The sequence below is a fragment of the Leptidea sinapis genome, chromosome 13, assembly GCF_905404315.1.
Source record: "Leptidea sinapis chromosome 13, ilLepSina1.1, whole genome shotgun sequence".
NCBI classification, from domain to species: Eukaryota; Metazoa; Arthropoda; class Insecta; order Lepidoptera; family Pieridae; genus Leptidea; species Leptidea sinapis.
Window position 1 is genome coordinate 8641251 of NC_066277.1, and position 17508 is coordinate 8658758.

Here is a 17508-nt window from a genome sequence, read left to right on the forward strand (position 1 = left end):
GAAGTTATTAGGGAACAATTTATATATAATTTGACGACCCATATAGCCGAATGGTTAGTGACCCTAACTACTAAGCTAGAGGTCCCGGGTTCGAATCCCGGTAGGTGCAATCATTTATATGATGAATATAGATGTTTGATTCCGAGTCATGGATGTTTATTTGTATATATGAATGTTTAAGTAAGTATATTGTATTAAATATATCGTTGTCTGGTAGGTATATAGCCTGTACATGGGGTACAGGCTATATACCTAGTTTAGAGCAAGATAATTTGTGTAAAAGTGTGTCAATATTATTATTATTTATAAATAGATCCAACTGCTATGAGATTTTCTTGAGTATAAATCCAGCTAAGATTGTAATCTTCTGGAGATGCCTTGTGAAGAGGCGAATCACGTGTCGAAAGAGAAATCTTAGTATAATCGACACTCAAGGAAATCTCATAACAATTGGATAATTATTATGGATTTCCGCAAAGTCACACCTAATTGAATAAACTTTCATATATATAGCTTCAAAATACATATTATTTTATGTATTACATGAGAAACACTTCTTGAAATTTATTTTTATATGAATACGAATTAAAAACTCATCAAAAACACATTAAGTTGTAGTACGAAATGTCATGAGTTATAAATTTCTATGGGAACATTGAAACCTGTTCATAAAGAGAAAAATGAAATTACACACTAAACTGGTATAATTGTTGATATCCTATGATTGGCAGAACTTTCATCAACTGTCAACTGTATTAGGTAGTACAGAAAGTCATCATATATAAAATCAATCAGAAATAAGTTGAAAATGTTTTTTTCTTCAATAAACTCCTAGTACATTAAATTAGGTACATTAGTTACTTCAAAAAAATTGAGAAGGTAATCTTTTTTATTTATTTAAGAAGGAGCAAACTTAGTAGCGGAAGACGCAGTGCTGGTTAGCCCCCCTCAAGATGAACCGACGATCGGTCCTGCGCTGCCCTCATCCAACCTGTTCCGGCGATCTTGACCAGCTTGAAGGACCCTGGTCTTATACATGTAATAATATAGCTAATATAGCATCGTTGCCTTTTAAACTTCTTTGAGAGCACTGACTCAGATAATATGAGCTCATCTTTAACTTCAGTGGTCATCAGGTGGCAAGTGCGTTTTGCAGAGAAAAGGCTACACGTGGCGGTTAAAATAATACTTATATAATATAATACTTGTAAGTAAATTATTTCAAATTCAAAGATCGTGAAGATGTTGTAGGCCTCTCTGTTGAACGTACCATTGAAATAGCCTGTGCAGAGCTCGATCGCGCCATTGTTGTTAGTATATACAGACCCCCAGATGCAGTATATGAATTATTTGAAAGTGTATTGGAGGAGGTTTTATTAAAATTATGCAGGTCGAAGAAGTATATCATGATATGTCGTGATTTTTAATATTAATTTATTAGAACGATCCACCACCAGTATTAGATTCAGATCTTTGTTCAAATCATATTATTAACCAATATTTTCTTAGAAACTACTAGAGTAACCAGCACCTCTAAAAGCTGTATTGATAATATTTTTACTAATTATAAACCTATTTCTCAGTCAATAATAAGTAAACTGAGCTCAGACCACTTTGGTCAATTAGCCTCTTTTAATATTGAAGTAAACAAATGTACTTCAACTAAAAAGTTTATGTTTGTTCCGGTAAACAATAGGCGAATGGAGAATTATAGAGGCCATGTTTCGGAAAAACTCTCAAACTTTTATTTGAATTATATTAGTACTCCAAATGAGATGTATGGTAAGTCATTTAAAATAATTAAAACAGAGTTTGCTTCTATATTTACTTCAAAGACAGTCAACTCGGGTGGTCTCTTGTCATTTAACAACTGGACATTTAACAGCTGAAATTAATAGGAGCAGACAACGGTTATATGAACTATAAAGTGAGAGATCATCATGTAATCATGATGTATCTTTTCTAGTATATGTGAAAAAATATTCAAAATTATTTAAGAAAGTATGTACTATTGCTAAGTCAATGCATATTAGAAAAATAATTAAAGATGCTTCAAATAAAATAAAGATGACTTGAGGAATGTGATTAACTGGGAATCTGGAAGAGTGAAAGACCGCAACATTGAATATAATCTATCAATAAACAATACTATAATTCAATCTCAGCAGGAAATTGCTTCTGCTTTTGAGAAATCTTTTTCTGACATTTCAGTTTCTATCACAAGCACTCTTGTCTCCTCCACCAGTGTTGCTGATTCACTTCTTCTGGAAAATGTTAGAGAATGTCAACAAACTTTCAATTTTAGTTTTGTTAGCCCTGGAAAAAATAATTAAAACTTTTACGTCTCTCGAAATGAAAAAAACTGCTGATGGGGCATTTTTGTTAAAATAATAAATTCAATAATTGATGTCATAGCACCATATCTTGCAATAGTCTTTGATCATTGTATTAATCGTGGCGTGTTTCCTGACCTTCTGAAACATAGTAAAATTACACCAATATTTAAGTCGGGATGCTCTTCTGACCCGAATAACTATCGTACAGTGTAAAAAATGTAGATGCAAGTGTTTTTTTAAACGGAGAGGTGACAGAACCGGTGGAATCTGCGAATAGGCATAACTCTAGATTCCAAATACAAGGAACGATTGAAGGATTGGCGAACAGACTAAGTTCTGCAGCATACGCGGTTAAAAAGATTAGACAATTTACTGACATAGATACGGCGCGACTAGTATACTTTAGTTATTTCCATAGTATTATGTCCTATGGTATATTGCTATGGGGCAACGCTGCCGATATTAATACAATATTTGTGCTGCAGAAGAGGGCTATTCGCGCTATTTATAACCTAGGTCCTAAAGAATCATTGAGAGCAAAATTCAAAGAAATTAACATCTTGACTGTTGCTTCTCAATATATTCTTGATAATGTAATGTATGTTCATGCACATAAGTGAATTTGCCAGAAACTGTCATAACCATAATGTTAACACCAGGAACAGACATAAACTTATAATGCCTACTACTCGGCTAAGTCGAGTTAGTACGTCTTTTGTGGGGCGATGTATAGACTTTTAGAACAAGATCCCAGAAAATGTTCAAAACAAAAGTATTACGTTACTCAAAAGAATTATTAAAAAACGTTTGTGTGGTAAAGGTTACTATAACATAAATGACTTTCTTAATGATACCACGGATTGGGAATGGAGTGACCGCCCTCAGGCTTTTAAATAATAAGTTTAATTGTACAATATTACTTTGTAAACATATTTTTTCGATGAAAAAAAAAGCCCTCTGAGTTTGTGGCGCCAGTTCTTCTCCGGTCTGAGGCATTTTTGGAATGGGTGGCAGTTTTTTAATTTTAATAAGTGATGTCACATCCTATTTTGAATAAAAATATTTGAATTTGAATTTGGCGTAAGAAAAAAATGCTCAAAACAAATTATTCCCCGTGCTGTTTTACGTTTGTAGAAAGAACAATATTGTAGTAAAGTCTGTATTAAACACAACCAATGAAAGTTAAATAACAAATATCTAATCATTATTTGTAAAACAAATCTTATAACTATATTTACAATACAACGACTACATAAAATTAAAACTATCATTACGTGGAAGCGTACCAAGAATACTGGCAGCATTACCGCGTTGGATAGCAAGGCTGATCCGTTGACCGAAATAGCTGCCAGCGCTTGGGTTTCCAGTAGCCTTATTGAGGCGCGAAGATAATATTTTGAACATTCTCCGCGCCTCTGGGCCCCACGGGCCAAGTGTCTCGACACCAAACGGCACAAAGATGTATGACTCACTGAGACCAACATATTTGCGACGCTTGCTGTCTTCGGCAGTCGAAGCAGCAGCCCCAGCACCAACTGACGTAACTTGTAACGTTATTTGTTAATTAATTTAATTTTCACCTACCGTCAATAAGGCAGGTGTTAATATAATAATAACCAATGAAAGTATTAATGTCACGCATAACTTAGTTACCTAAATAACGTTAATTTAACTCTCTTTTATTGGTTGTGGTTCAATAGACATATGAGTTACAACAGTCGATTACAAATGGTCTACTTGACCAACAAACGTCAGGGTGTCGAATTTAGGTGTCGGTGTGCGCGCAAAATTCACCCTGATAAATTTTCCCTAAAAGAAGTTTAACTTCAAAAATAGACAATGAGTCATGAAACAAATATTTATCACAATTAATATTGACAGAAATTACATACAGAACCTACAGACGTATACAGTTGTGTAGGTATATACATTATTACAATAAATAGGCTAAGTGGGTTTGATATATTACGACGCAGTTATGTGTGTTGAGGTGCTTGTTAGCACATTGATAGGCAATCCCTGGGGGATTATGAGCCGCTTGCTATGATCCCAAACCATATAAATCTAATCGTCTTGACGCAAAACTACGCGTGACAAGAATTTTTACTGCGGCTAATAACAGAAACCAATCAAAGGTCGCGCGTAATCATAAAGTGACTTGCAAATCGCACACCAATTAATATTACAACACATAATATACTAGCTGACCCGACAGACGTTGTTCTGTACATAATAAATAAAATACTGTTTTTTATAAATTTGTTAATAATATTTCATAACATCTAAAATTATTTCGTAAAAAATTTCATTATAACAACAGGGAGCATTCCCTGTTGTTATAATGAAATTGTTTCACAGCAGAACTGTCAAACCGTGCGTCAATAAAGTCTCTCATAAAAAATATGTCCATACAAAACAAATATCGAAAATGAAAATAATTATGGGAACTCCCCACCCAACTCGAAATAAAAACTATCCTATCTCTCAAGTTGGATTAAACTACACTCCATGAAGTAATTCCCATTAAAATCCATTCATTAGTTTAGGAGTTCGCCGGAAACAAACACTGAATCTACATATATATAAAAGAGTGATTCTTAAAATTACAGTAGATACTTCAACTTTTCAGTTGTACTTTTATATTATATTCTACAGCTCTTTGTTAGCCTATAGGATGTGCTCAAAGGGAATTTTACTTTCTAGATGCCTCAAAAATGGATATTTACAAGAATCACAAATTAACCCTATAACAATTGTCTTTACTATCACTAGGAATGTACTGTCCAACAGACCGTCTGTATGACAGTTAATTAATTACTATTTATTAATTAGTAACTATTTCCGCATTTACAAGTACTTGATATAGATAGCTAATTGAAATTAAAAATGTTTTTTTTTTTTAAATTTTTCTTTTGTAGATTTATATTTCTCCCCCTTTGTCTTTTCTGTTTTTCCTCGAGTTAATTTTTTATTGGTATACTGGACAAAACCTAAGAATGTCTCTTACTAGTGTCTATAATTGTTGAAACATTTACATAAAATCAGCAAGCAGCAGTAGGGGTAAGTAATTAAAAACACTAGGGGGTAATTAGGATCGTTCCCAACTACGCGCCTTATGCCATTCCCAATTGCCCGAAGTAAGTTATATAAAATATGTAAGTGAACGCCATTTTGAATTGTATTTAATGGTGAACTTCAAATCACGTAAGGTTTGAAAACAGATATAACGTGTATGGTAGTAACAGAATATGATGCTTTTGATTTAAAAAATTTAAGAGTTACATCCAATATAACACACGTCAAAAAAATAACAGAATCGAAAAAAAAATATTCGACTCACAGTGATAGCACGCGTGCTGTCTTTCACTCACTATTGCGTACGCACTGAAGGGCGCTGGATCCGTCCGCTACGAATCCGGGACGATCTTGTGCCCAGGGAAGTAATACTTATCTAACTGATCCCAATTATCCACCGTTCTCATTTCCCCCACTCTCCCCTACGTACTCTGCAGGGGCGTGCATATCATATAGGCAATTAGGCAGTGCGTACCTCGTTATGAACCTAAATAAATATAGATACTTCTATTGCACCCCCACTCATAAATTTTACAAAATACCTACGGTAAGCAATCTCCAGGCTCAACTACAACTAGTTAGATCTACAATGCCTACCTTGTTTGAAAACCAATGCACGTCCCTGGTAATCTGTGACCTAACCGAATTTGCCTACTGAACCGAACAGGGCGTATCGCCTTTTCCTTATCTACGAGACAATTTTTATCAGTCAACCACCATGCGACGATTTCGGCTTCCATCCAAAAATCGTGAACATTTGTAACAATTTGAAATGTACAAATGTTAACATTTAAAAGGCTTCTAAAAGATACAACAACAATTCAGCAACAATCCTAAAAATGTCCGTTTGGCGAAATTGCACTGTGGAACCAGCATTCCAGTATCGAAATCCGTAACATGGATACCATTCCTTTCGTATTTTCGACAGAAGCAATAACTATGATAATATGTATATGATAAATACTCCGAAATCCCGATTATCACGACCAAAGACCTTAACTCGTCACCAAAAGCAGCACATGATATGCTTAAATTACATGTACAAGTATCTTCCACTGATTTGAAATTTAAGTATGTTACAGGTAGCGATATAATAAAAATCTTCAAATTAATTAACCTAAAAAATACAAAAGATCTATGGGGCAATTCGACTAATATTACAAAATACATACTTGACATTATAGTACCTTAATTAGCAATAATATTTAATGAATGCATAGATGAGGGTGTGTCCCCTGACCTCATGAAATACAGCAAAGTTATAACTTTGTTTAAATCGGGCAGTTCTTTTGGCCCTGCTAATTTTAGACCTATTTCAGTGCTGCCTGTTTTTAGTAAAATTTTTAACAAACTTTTGTTTCAACAGCTACAAATGCATTTTTGTAAATTAATGAACAAAAATCAATTTGGTTTCACTAGGGGCTTATCAACCATTACTGCGGGTACTAGACTCATTGAGCACATCTTTGACGCCTGGGAAGAGTCACCGGATGCATTGGGCATTTTTTTATGATTTGTCCAAAGCATTTGACTGCGTCCACAATGAAACTTTGTCATAAAAAACAGGCTCAGAAACTACTAAACCGATTTGAAAAATTCTTTCACTGTGGCTTAGCTACACTATCCATGGATGACATAGACTATATTATATTTCTAAAAAATTAGGGATCCTAACTAAAACTCCAAAAATGTAACCCTAGCCGTAAAAAAGTGACCTAAAATATTATTTACATCACATGCGCTACGAAAAGTATCTATGAAAGAATAAAATAATATACTACGACTTTGTAGAACACATCATTATTTACAAAAAGTGCCACGACGGCATAATGTATAAGTGTTCTTTTATTTTAAAAAATTAATTGATGTGTTGCTACTACGTGCTGAGTCCTGTGCGTACGCGGACAAAGTTGCGGGGTATTATTTCATAAAAAAAAGTGAGAATAGTTTGTATTTAAGGTATAGAACTTTTGCTACTAGCTGCGCCCCGCGATGTCTACCTCGTGGATGCTACAAAACAGCAAAAAGACTGTACCAGTGTCTCGTAACGTGATGATCTAAGCCTTAGATCATTAACGACCGTTTTCAATAATCCTTAGTTTAACTTACTAGAGGTAGACAAATCTATCGTTTTAGGCGTTCTTACATTTCAATAACCTATCGACATAAAGCATTGGACTATAACTATCTTGGACATAGCCATGGATATATAAGATCATGTCAATAAACGGTGACAGCAATGTATCCGTAGCTAGAGATACGTTATTAAAAACGGCCGTTATACGTCTAGATAGACTATGACAGCTGTGAAAACATCGAAAAAAATAGACTTTAGAACTAAGCTCTATTTTGAGGAATACACGCACACTAACACAAAGTGTCATACAAATCACGAGTGTAAGACGTAGCTTGTCACGCACACTAAACTAATATTCCTGGCCTATTTTTATCGGTTGTCTGACAGCAAGAGACTCTATCTAGACGTATAAATTATCTAAGATTTAATCTATATATTGTCCCGACCATTTTTTATATTTCGGCAATTTTTTTATTAAATCTATTCAGTTCACAAAAATTCCATCTAACTTTTTTGGATTCAGTATTGTTTGAACAACACACAGCAATAATTCTTTGAAGAAATATTCAATGTACAGTTTCGACTTTATTACGATTTAAGTAAATTTATTACGGATTTTCCTAACATTTAGTTAAAGAAAAAACATCAAATAATAAGAAACCCTTGAAATAATAACAATCAGGTTAATTTGGTTTGAGGGTGAAACCTCGCCCATTGAAGGCTGTGTTTATTTCACTGAGCGCCCACACATATTCATACCAATGTGAAATTCTTAGAAGTATTTGGGTTGCTTTTTTCGTAAGAAATACTTTTGATAACATTATAATGAAGATTTTTTATACAGAATAATGGTTTGTATTACGCCAGTTTATCCCATTAATATCTACCTGTTTTAATATATGTTTTAAATTATCAAATTAAAAAAATTTGGTAACTTAAAACTATATGAGATAATTTATACTTTGATAGTTATAAAAAAGCCGACTTCAAAAACTGAAAAGTATCAAATAACTCAAAATTTAATTTAACACCTCTTATGCAAACCTTTACCTTTAATATTAATAAAATACTATTATTTGTATGTGCTTCCTATTTATGGGTTTTAAATCGATACCAAGCCCTAAACAATATAAAACATAATATTATAAGCAGCTTACTTACTGTTATTATTAAGGTTGTCTGGTCACGCGTGTCTGTCCGCTTGGGTTGTGTTTTTTCTAGACAAAGCGATCCCGCTCAAAGTCACACGTGGCGAGTGTAGGTACTAACTACCTACCTGCTATTACATTTGGCTTAGCACCGACTTCAAAGCTATCAATATGGAGCACATAGAAAATAATAGTATTTTATTAATATTAAAGGTAAAGGTTTGCATAAGAGGTGTATTAAATTAAATTTTTTGTTAGTTGATACTTTTCAGTTTTTGAAGTCGGTTTTTTTAAGCGTACTTTATTTTTATTTTTTACTTTCTAGTGTCAGTTAATAATAATAATAAGTATATAATCAACCTGAATGAAAACTCATAAAAAAGCCGTTCACATAAATCAATTATAGTTATCATCCACGTAGACAAAAATTTTCATAAAATTAAAACTACTGGGCCAAACTATGTCAAATTTTTATGGGACCAAATGGCATCTATTTCGCATCGAACCAAAGAATTACGTAAATCGGATCATAAATCTTAGAGTAATCGGTGTACATACATAAAAAAAATACCGGTAGATTTGAGAACCTCCTCCTTTTTGAAATCGGTTAAAAAAGGAGTCAATTGCAATATTTTTGTTAGTTTATGTTAAACGTTACCAATATGATAAGTATAGTAAAGAAATATATTTGTATACAGACGGGGCAACTGTGGTAACAAACATTCAAGTTTTACTTCAAATTATACCAAAAATAGTCAACAATATAGTAGCTTTATTACAGGCCAACAATATAGGTATATAAGTAAGGAAGTAGGTAGTATAAGGTACAAGGGTAAAAATACTTAACCATAATTATAAAAAAATATTTAAAATAAAATACATAATTCCATATCCGCCGCGATGGCAAGCGTCCTGATGGAATGACGCTGGTGGCTTGGGCACGGGGAAGGGCGCTGGTGTGGGACGCTACTTGCGTCGACACTCTTGTCTCCTTCTCATCTCCAAGTTACGTCAGTTGGTGCTGGGGCTGCTGCTTCGACTGCCGAAGACAGCAAGCGTCGCAAATATGTTGGTCTCAGTGAGTCATACATCTTTGTGCCGTTTGGTGTCGAGACAATTGGCCCGTGGGGCCCAGAGGCGCGGAGAATGGTCAAAATACTATCTTCGCGCCTTAATAAGGCTACTGAAATCCCGAGCGCTGACAGCTATATCGATCAACGGATCAGCCTTGCTATCCAACGCGGTAATGCTGCCAGTATTCTTGGTACGCTTCCACGTAATGATAGTTTTAATTTTATGTAGTCGTAGTATTGTAAATATAGTAATAAGATTTGTTCACTTAATAAAATAATTTCATTCACCTTAATAAATTCATTTTCTCTCATATCATTACGGAGCAACCCGTAAGAAATATCGTAGATTCGCGCTAGCGTACCGTATTCGGAAGTATTCTTCTTGCCGTCTTATGCGACCACGAAAGGTTGATTAAAATTGTGTCTCCTAAATATTGTATAATATTTTGTTTGTTTCAAAATTGCAATTATTTACTTTAAATTTTAGAATTATTTTTTTACGAATAAGGATAGATAGCTCAAGCCTTGTGTTCATCAACGTCCGTTTTCAATAACGTATCTCTAGTTACGGATATATTGCTATCACCGTTTAATGACACTATCTTATCTATCCATAGTTATGTACAATGCTATTTGTCGATAGGTTATTGAAATGTAAGTAAGCGTAAAAGGATAGATTTCTCTACCTCTAGTAGCTTAAACTAAGGATAGATAGGTTATTGGAAACGGCCGTTAGTTATATTATTAGTTATAGTCTAATGTTATTTTTGTCGATGGGTTATTGAAATGTAAATAAGCGTAAAAGGATATTGTCTACATGTAGTAGCTTAAACTAAAGATTGCTTAAACTAAAGATTCGTTTTAAATAACGTATCTAAGGTTATTTAAAACGACCGTTAAACTATTAGTTATAGTCCGATGCTATTTATCGATAGGTTATCGAAATGTAAGTAAGCGTAAAAGGATAGATTTATCTACCTCTAGTTAGTTAAATTAAGGATGGATAGGTATAACCTATACATCCTTAGTGAAAACGGCCGTTAATGTCGCTATTATAGACAGCGCCACGTTGTATATGGAAAGGAATGATTTAAAAACTACATATGGCTCAACCCAACATACAGAATTAGCTACTTAATCAATCATTCGCGCTGTTCGCAAATTGTTTCAAAGTAGTTTGTTAACTTCATCCATTTATTCATAAACTTGCTGGTGTACCCACCATTATAAAAGCTATGTAAAATAACTATTATTTTGGCTTATGTATAAGAAATATACATATTATGGTAAGTATCCCAGACTTTTTTAGGTGTTATTAGCATTAATCTATACTATTAAATAGAGAGGCTATACTGCGAAAACTAGTGAACCGTTTGGAAAAATAGTTATACCATAAGATGCAGCGTGTTTTTTATGAAAAAAGGGACTAGACGAGTATGACGTTCAGCTGATAGTAATTGATACGCCCTGCCCATTTACAATGTAGTACCGGATTCTTGAAAAACCCAAAAATTCTGAGCGGTACAACAATTGCGCTCGTTACCTTGACACATAATATTATATTAAGTCTCATTTGCACAGTAATTTCAATAGCTACGGCGCCTTTTAGGTTGAAACACAGTAATGTTTACACATTACTGCTTTACGACAAAAATAGGCGCCCTTGTGGTACCCATAACCTAGCCGGCATCCTATGCAAAGGAGCCTCCCACCGGTGGAAGGTTTTAGTATATGTTTGTTGGTGATTACTTATCCGGAACATATATACATAACCTTTTTACTTAGAAATATATGTAATATATAACTAGAAACACTAAATAATATCTATGTAGATGTGGTTTAAAGAAAAACAGCACTGTATTTAATGTAAATGACAGTTAAGCAATACCAACTCCACGCCGAAATAAAAAAACAGTTGTGCCAATCTAACAACAACAAAGAAACAAAGAATATTAATTTGGAAACTTTAGCAAATCATCCTATTCCTGTACTTTTTGGACTGAATGTAAATATTTAATTTTATTAAATAAAATCAAGATGTTAATTAATATAACAAAACTGCCTAACAATTTGAAAAGAGCTTGTATAAAAATTGTTATCACCTCGTCTGATTAGAATTCTTTTTTTTTTAATTGATAGCTGACTCGACAGACGTTGATCTATTCAAAATATGGCGGTGTGCGATCTGTCTCTTACTGTCAAACAACTGACAGTCAAAGAATAATAACGCTGACAGTTATTTCAAATAACGCTAGCGTTAATATTCTAAGGCTGGGACTAAGGTTACAATAAATAAGTTGATGATAAAGGTAGTCGATGGGTTCAAAATCTAGTTTTCGCACAATTTTAAAAATTAAGCGTCCAGATGTGCTCAAATAATGTAAGAAATAAACTTTCTCCCTTCAGCGATCACAAAAAAAAACAGTTATTTTCCACGGACGAGTAAAAAAAGAATGAACGCCGTGACATTAGCAAGTGAAGCACCGGTATGCTAGTGTGTGTGCGGTTACGGGGGATACCAGTTACACAATATTTTCTCCCTTAAATAATCATATATGGCCACAAATACTTATAAAGTATCGTTTTTACACTTTTTCACAACGCACGACGGCATTTTTAAAATATTTTATTGAGACGCAAACTGATCTGTCACAGACGATGATAATTCTCATAATGGCCGCCTATCGGCCTGTAGTAGTGTAAGTGTGTGCGTGGGGCTATGTATTTACACATTAAAAGGCTTGTATTGGTGCTACACTGTTATGTAAGGTGAACCGGAGTCCTTATTTTTTTACTTGTCCGTGTTATTTTCCAATTCTTTTTTATAGTATTAGTTACTCTACAACTTTGCCTTTAAAATAAGACCAACATTGAGCCCCTACGGACGCAGAACTTAAACCACCGTTGTTTTGGAAATTAAGGTGAATTTTGCTAAGATAAAAATAAAAATAGCTGCAGAGTGGTAGGTATTTGGAATTGACCCCCTCTATGGGGTATTTTCGTCGATTAATAAGTTTATATTTTATTACTTTTATTACTACATTCCGGAACACATTGCATATTTGAAATATTCAAACACGTACATTAAGAATATTGCGAATCATAATAAAACAATAACTAGAGCAATACAGTATATGAGTCGTCCATTGTTATGACATAATGATACTTATAAAAACTAACTACTTGCTTACTGAACTAATGAATTGAATCGTCAACTGCGAAAAGTGTGTTGACGAATTACACCGGTCGAAAACTCATTCAAACAAATGTACATACAGTAAACGCGCGATTAGAATGCAGAGTTCAGGAAAGCGATAGTGCTGTGTGTGCTATAAATGATGACGATAATCATGAGTGTGTCGATAAATTTTAAAAATGCTTCAAGTTTACCATTTTTACCTGTTAATTAAATCTCAATTTTTTGTTCTGCCTTTTTTAAACACACATGTCTTAAACATTTCGCGTGCTTGGCGATGAACAAAAACTCGTTTTTTTTTTTGGAACCGAACCTGATGGACTCGGATTAGTCATTATTGCCATAGGGAGGAGCACAGGAAACCGGCTAGATTATGGCAACCACAACGGCGGCGCCTATTTCTGCCGTGAAGCAGTAATGTGTAAACATATCTGTGTTTCGGTCTGAAGGGCGTCGTAGCTAGTGAAATTACTGGGCAAATGAGGCTTAACATCTTATGTTTCAAGGTGATGAGCGCAATTGTAGCGCCGCTCAGAATTTTTGGGTTTTTCAAGAATCCTGAGCGGCAGTGCTTTGTAATGGGTAGGGCGTATCAATTACCATCAGATGAACGTCCCGCTCGTCGCGTCCCATATTTATATAATAAAACTAAATAAATAAAAAATAACACGGGATCGCAACCTTAGTATTAAGTATTAACGCAATAACCCGGTAAGCGTCGACTACGGCACATCACTGCGCTGGAGGCGCGCGAGGCGAGGCGTGCGGACAGCGGGCGGGTGTTTACTCCAGGCCCCGAATGCGTTCAACTCGCACGATAACTGTACTTCGGTAAGTACTTATCAAGTGAAAATTTATAGTTAGCGTCTCTCAAATAACCTAACCAAAGAGGATGTAAATACTACGTAATAAGAGGCGGGACTGCCTAAGTAAAAATTTAAATTTAGTTTAATATGAAACGTGCAGTCATTTGACCTAAGTTTGCAATGGTAGGTACTAATTACAGTATGGCGTTTGGACACGAAGTATAATCCGGCTAAATTTGAAAGCGAACAGTTGCATAGATGCATGCGTAGTGGATTTCAGCTATCTCTGATTTTTACAAGATTATAGCCGTCATCTGTCAAACTATAAATGACTGCACGTTTCATACAATCGAGTGAATCGCTTTTTTCTTAGAGTTTCGCTAGGCTGGACCTAACAGTGGAATGAGCTTCCTTGCGGGGTGTTTCCAGGACGATATGACATGGGTAGGTCAAAACAAATACTTAAAGTCATCATTGAAAAAACACTTCTTACAAAATCCATTATTAATATAATTCTATCTAAAGATAGTTAACTAATACGCAAATAACCATTATTTTTAACGTGTAGTTAATATTTTAAATTAATTTATGTTATACTGTCGATACTCTATGATGTAAAAACTTTACTTGAAAATCGATCTTTTTCTCTATCGTACTCGGATAAGCCTTTTCAATTTTAACTGTAATTGTATTTTAATCTATATAATATCTTATATATTGAATAAATGAATTAAAAAAGCGATTACTACTTCAAAAAAAAACACATATTTTAAGCAAACGCACACACTTTAAAACAAGGTAACTGTCGCTTAGCGAGTGTAAAACGTACCTAGCTGTCATGCACACTAATGCTGCCTAACAGCAAGAGGCTTTATCTAGACGTATAAATTATCTAAGATTAAATCATAATGAATTACTCAAAGGCCTTATAGCCGTTAAGATTATACATAAAAAAAATATGCGATTGGGTCACTAATATCAAATCATATCTTTCTATATTTCGTTTTGGCCAGGTTTTGGCAATTTAAAAAAAAATGTTACTTACAAATTGCAGTTTTGGTTCGCACATTCCTTGAGTAGCACATTGGATAAAGAATGGCCCAATAGCGATCCACAGACACTGCCACCAAGCAAAAGATGCTTATCGTACACAACATCACTAACAATGACACTGTAAAGAGACAGGCGTAGAGGTTCCTTGGCAATCCCACTGAAGCTAATATCGCAAACGGAATTCCCAGCAAACCCACTAACAAATCTGCAATCGCTAAAGAGACTATGTAGTAATTCGTTCGCCTTCGCAACCTTCGGTCTTTCCTAAACACGTAAATCACCATAGAGTTTCCAACAACAGCGACCAATGCAACAAGGATTTCCAAAGAGGTGTAGGTCGCATGTAATTCAGGTGTCGGCGACCTATGTGGGGTCGCCGGATTTTCTGTCGTCACTAACACTTCAGTCTCAACCATTTCGATTTACGAAAAAGTAACGCAACGTTTAAATTTTACGCATAAATTATTGTATAACAAAAAACATTTTTGTAAAACTAATCGCACAGCCATTTTGGGTATTAAAAAGTCACAGATTTTATTAACATTGGAATGCTTTAAATTTTATATATTAACTTTATAGCCGATCAGTTTTTTTATACGAAAGAGTCCAATGAGGTTGATTTTGTGATTTGTCCCGTCCGCGGCGACCGAGTCGTTCCCATTACTGTAGAAATGGCGCGAAACTGACGGCCGGCCGCGGTATGGTTCGTTCGGGACGCATGTCTCCGTGTTTCCCGCCACGACTGAATGCGCACTTGTTGCGGTTACAACTGTAGCAACCTTTGCCCTTGAAAACGAAATTGAGACGTCAACCACTAAGCCTTGCCCTAACATAAAGCTAATGTTACGGTTATAATATCGTATATTCATTTTTCATAATACGTAAGATGAACACGTTTCCCTTGTAATATTATTACATTTTCAGCTTTACGTTTGTGGGTTACCTCTTACAAAGAATCACCATCTATAAAATTGACTTCACAGTCAATATTAACCAGCCTTTACTAATTACGCATATTATAATTACACAGTAGGTAATTATTCTGAAAAACCAACACATTATAAATAATAATTTATAAATTTACTTACCAAACTTATCAGAATGCTATAGGGTACAATTTATGTCCATCTGCTTATTCTGCCTAATCTCCGAAACAGCGGGGTCCATTTTGGACTTAACTTGCAAATGGTTGATTTAAGTAGAACGCTACTATTTCAGAAAAGGAACAAGGATTCTGCTTATGCTTAGAAAAAGGAAAACCCGTATGAATTTGAGATCGAAAGGATTCAAGGGTTAAATGACAACAAACCAATATTGCACAATAATTTAAAAGACTCTTTTGTGGAATCATGACAAGTACCTAAGAATTGCACCAGGTATAACTATACTTACATTGGATACAAATTACCGGATGGAGCCCATTTAGTGGATACAAAGTAAGCTCTTTCGACATGCCGAAGAACTCTCTGTTCCTTGAGTTCATTCGGGCTATTTTTCGACTTTTCGATATAAAATTAGGGCAAGCCATTCGCAATAGCAACAAATAAACTACGCAGACCTGATAGACGACCATTAACTTCACGTCTTTTAATATTTAATAACAATGAATATAATTAATAGTTAATTAATAATTAACTTTATTAATAATAAACGGCAGTACTTCAAGCCGGCCCACATAGCGCTGTACAAAGCGCAGGTCCGGCCACATATGGAGTATTGCTGTCATCTCTGGTCTGGCGCACTCCAGTATCAGCTCGATCCATTTGACCGCTTGCAAAGCAAAGCAGCTCAAATTGTCGGGGACCCAGCGCTCTGTGAACGGGTGGATCACTTGGCGTTGCGTAGAGACATCGCTTCGTTGTGTGTCTTCTACCACATTTATCATGGGGATTGTTCCGAAGAGCTGTTTCACCTAATTTCTGCCGCGGAATTCCACCTTCGCGCGACACATCACAAGTTTGGTTATCATCCCCACCATCTGGATGTGTGGCGGTCCTCCACAGTGCGGTTTTCAGTATAAAAAAGTTTACAAGTTTACGTTTCCTCTACAATACTTTCAAACACACTGAAGTGGATACCAAAGTAACTCAGCAACAAATTGTGTCTGATGGTTATAGTGAATAAAGTATTGACCGAAGCTTTTTACCAACAAGATCAGGAACTACCGTAAATATGAAAGGTTTTTAGAAATAAAGATCAAACTGTAACATTTGTGTCGTATTTCAGTGGACATAAGCCACTAAGTGTCACACTTAGAAATAAGCAATAGTGATGCCAATGTTATCGTATTTTATGAAATATTTTGTATGCTGTAAAAATTCACGAAAAGGTTTTCCCCAATCCATTTTATGTAAGGCTGTCATTTAACCCTTTGTGATTTACATGTTATTAAAGTTTGAATTTTATGCATAAGGTTGTTGTAAAACGTGTTTTTCTAAAATTCATACAAATATAATTTTATTTCCAAATTATATATCTAAGTAAATGATGACATACCATTAGTCAATCACAAGATCTAACAACACACAATGATTTTTCATAACGATCGTGTAAGTGTTTATAAGTTATAACTTGATTGAAAACCAAATTAAAACTTTTTCCACGCGTTGAAGTATGGAGTTAAAATTAATGTATACTTTTTCTTTTATTTACAACACATATATATATATATATATTCCGTAAACCTAGAACTATGTTTGGCAAGTACTAACGTCTTTTACTACACGTACTTAATTTAAAAACAG

At 34.7% G+C, this 17508-nt stretch overlaps 1 protein-coding gene across 1 annotated transcript in view; it reads right to left on the bottom strand.

Annotated features, from left to right (window-relative positions):
• LOC126967558 (adenosine receptor A3) overlaps positions 1-15519 on the bottom strand; it is a 117579-nt gene extending 102060 nt beyond the window's left edge. The window contains exon 1 of the mRNA XM_050812085.1: positions 14757-15519. Within this exon, the coding sequence (XP_050668042.1) occupies positions 14757-15180 (424 nt within the window). The 5' untranslated portion in view covers positions 15181-15519. The remainder of the gene's footprint in view (positions 1-14756) is intronic.
• Positions 15520-17508: the final 1989 nt, after the last annotated feature.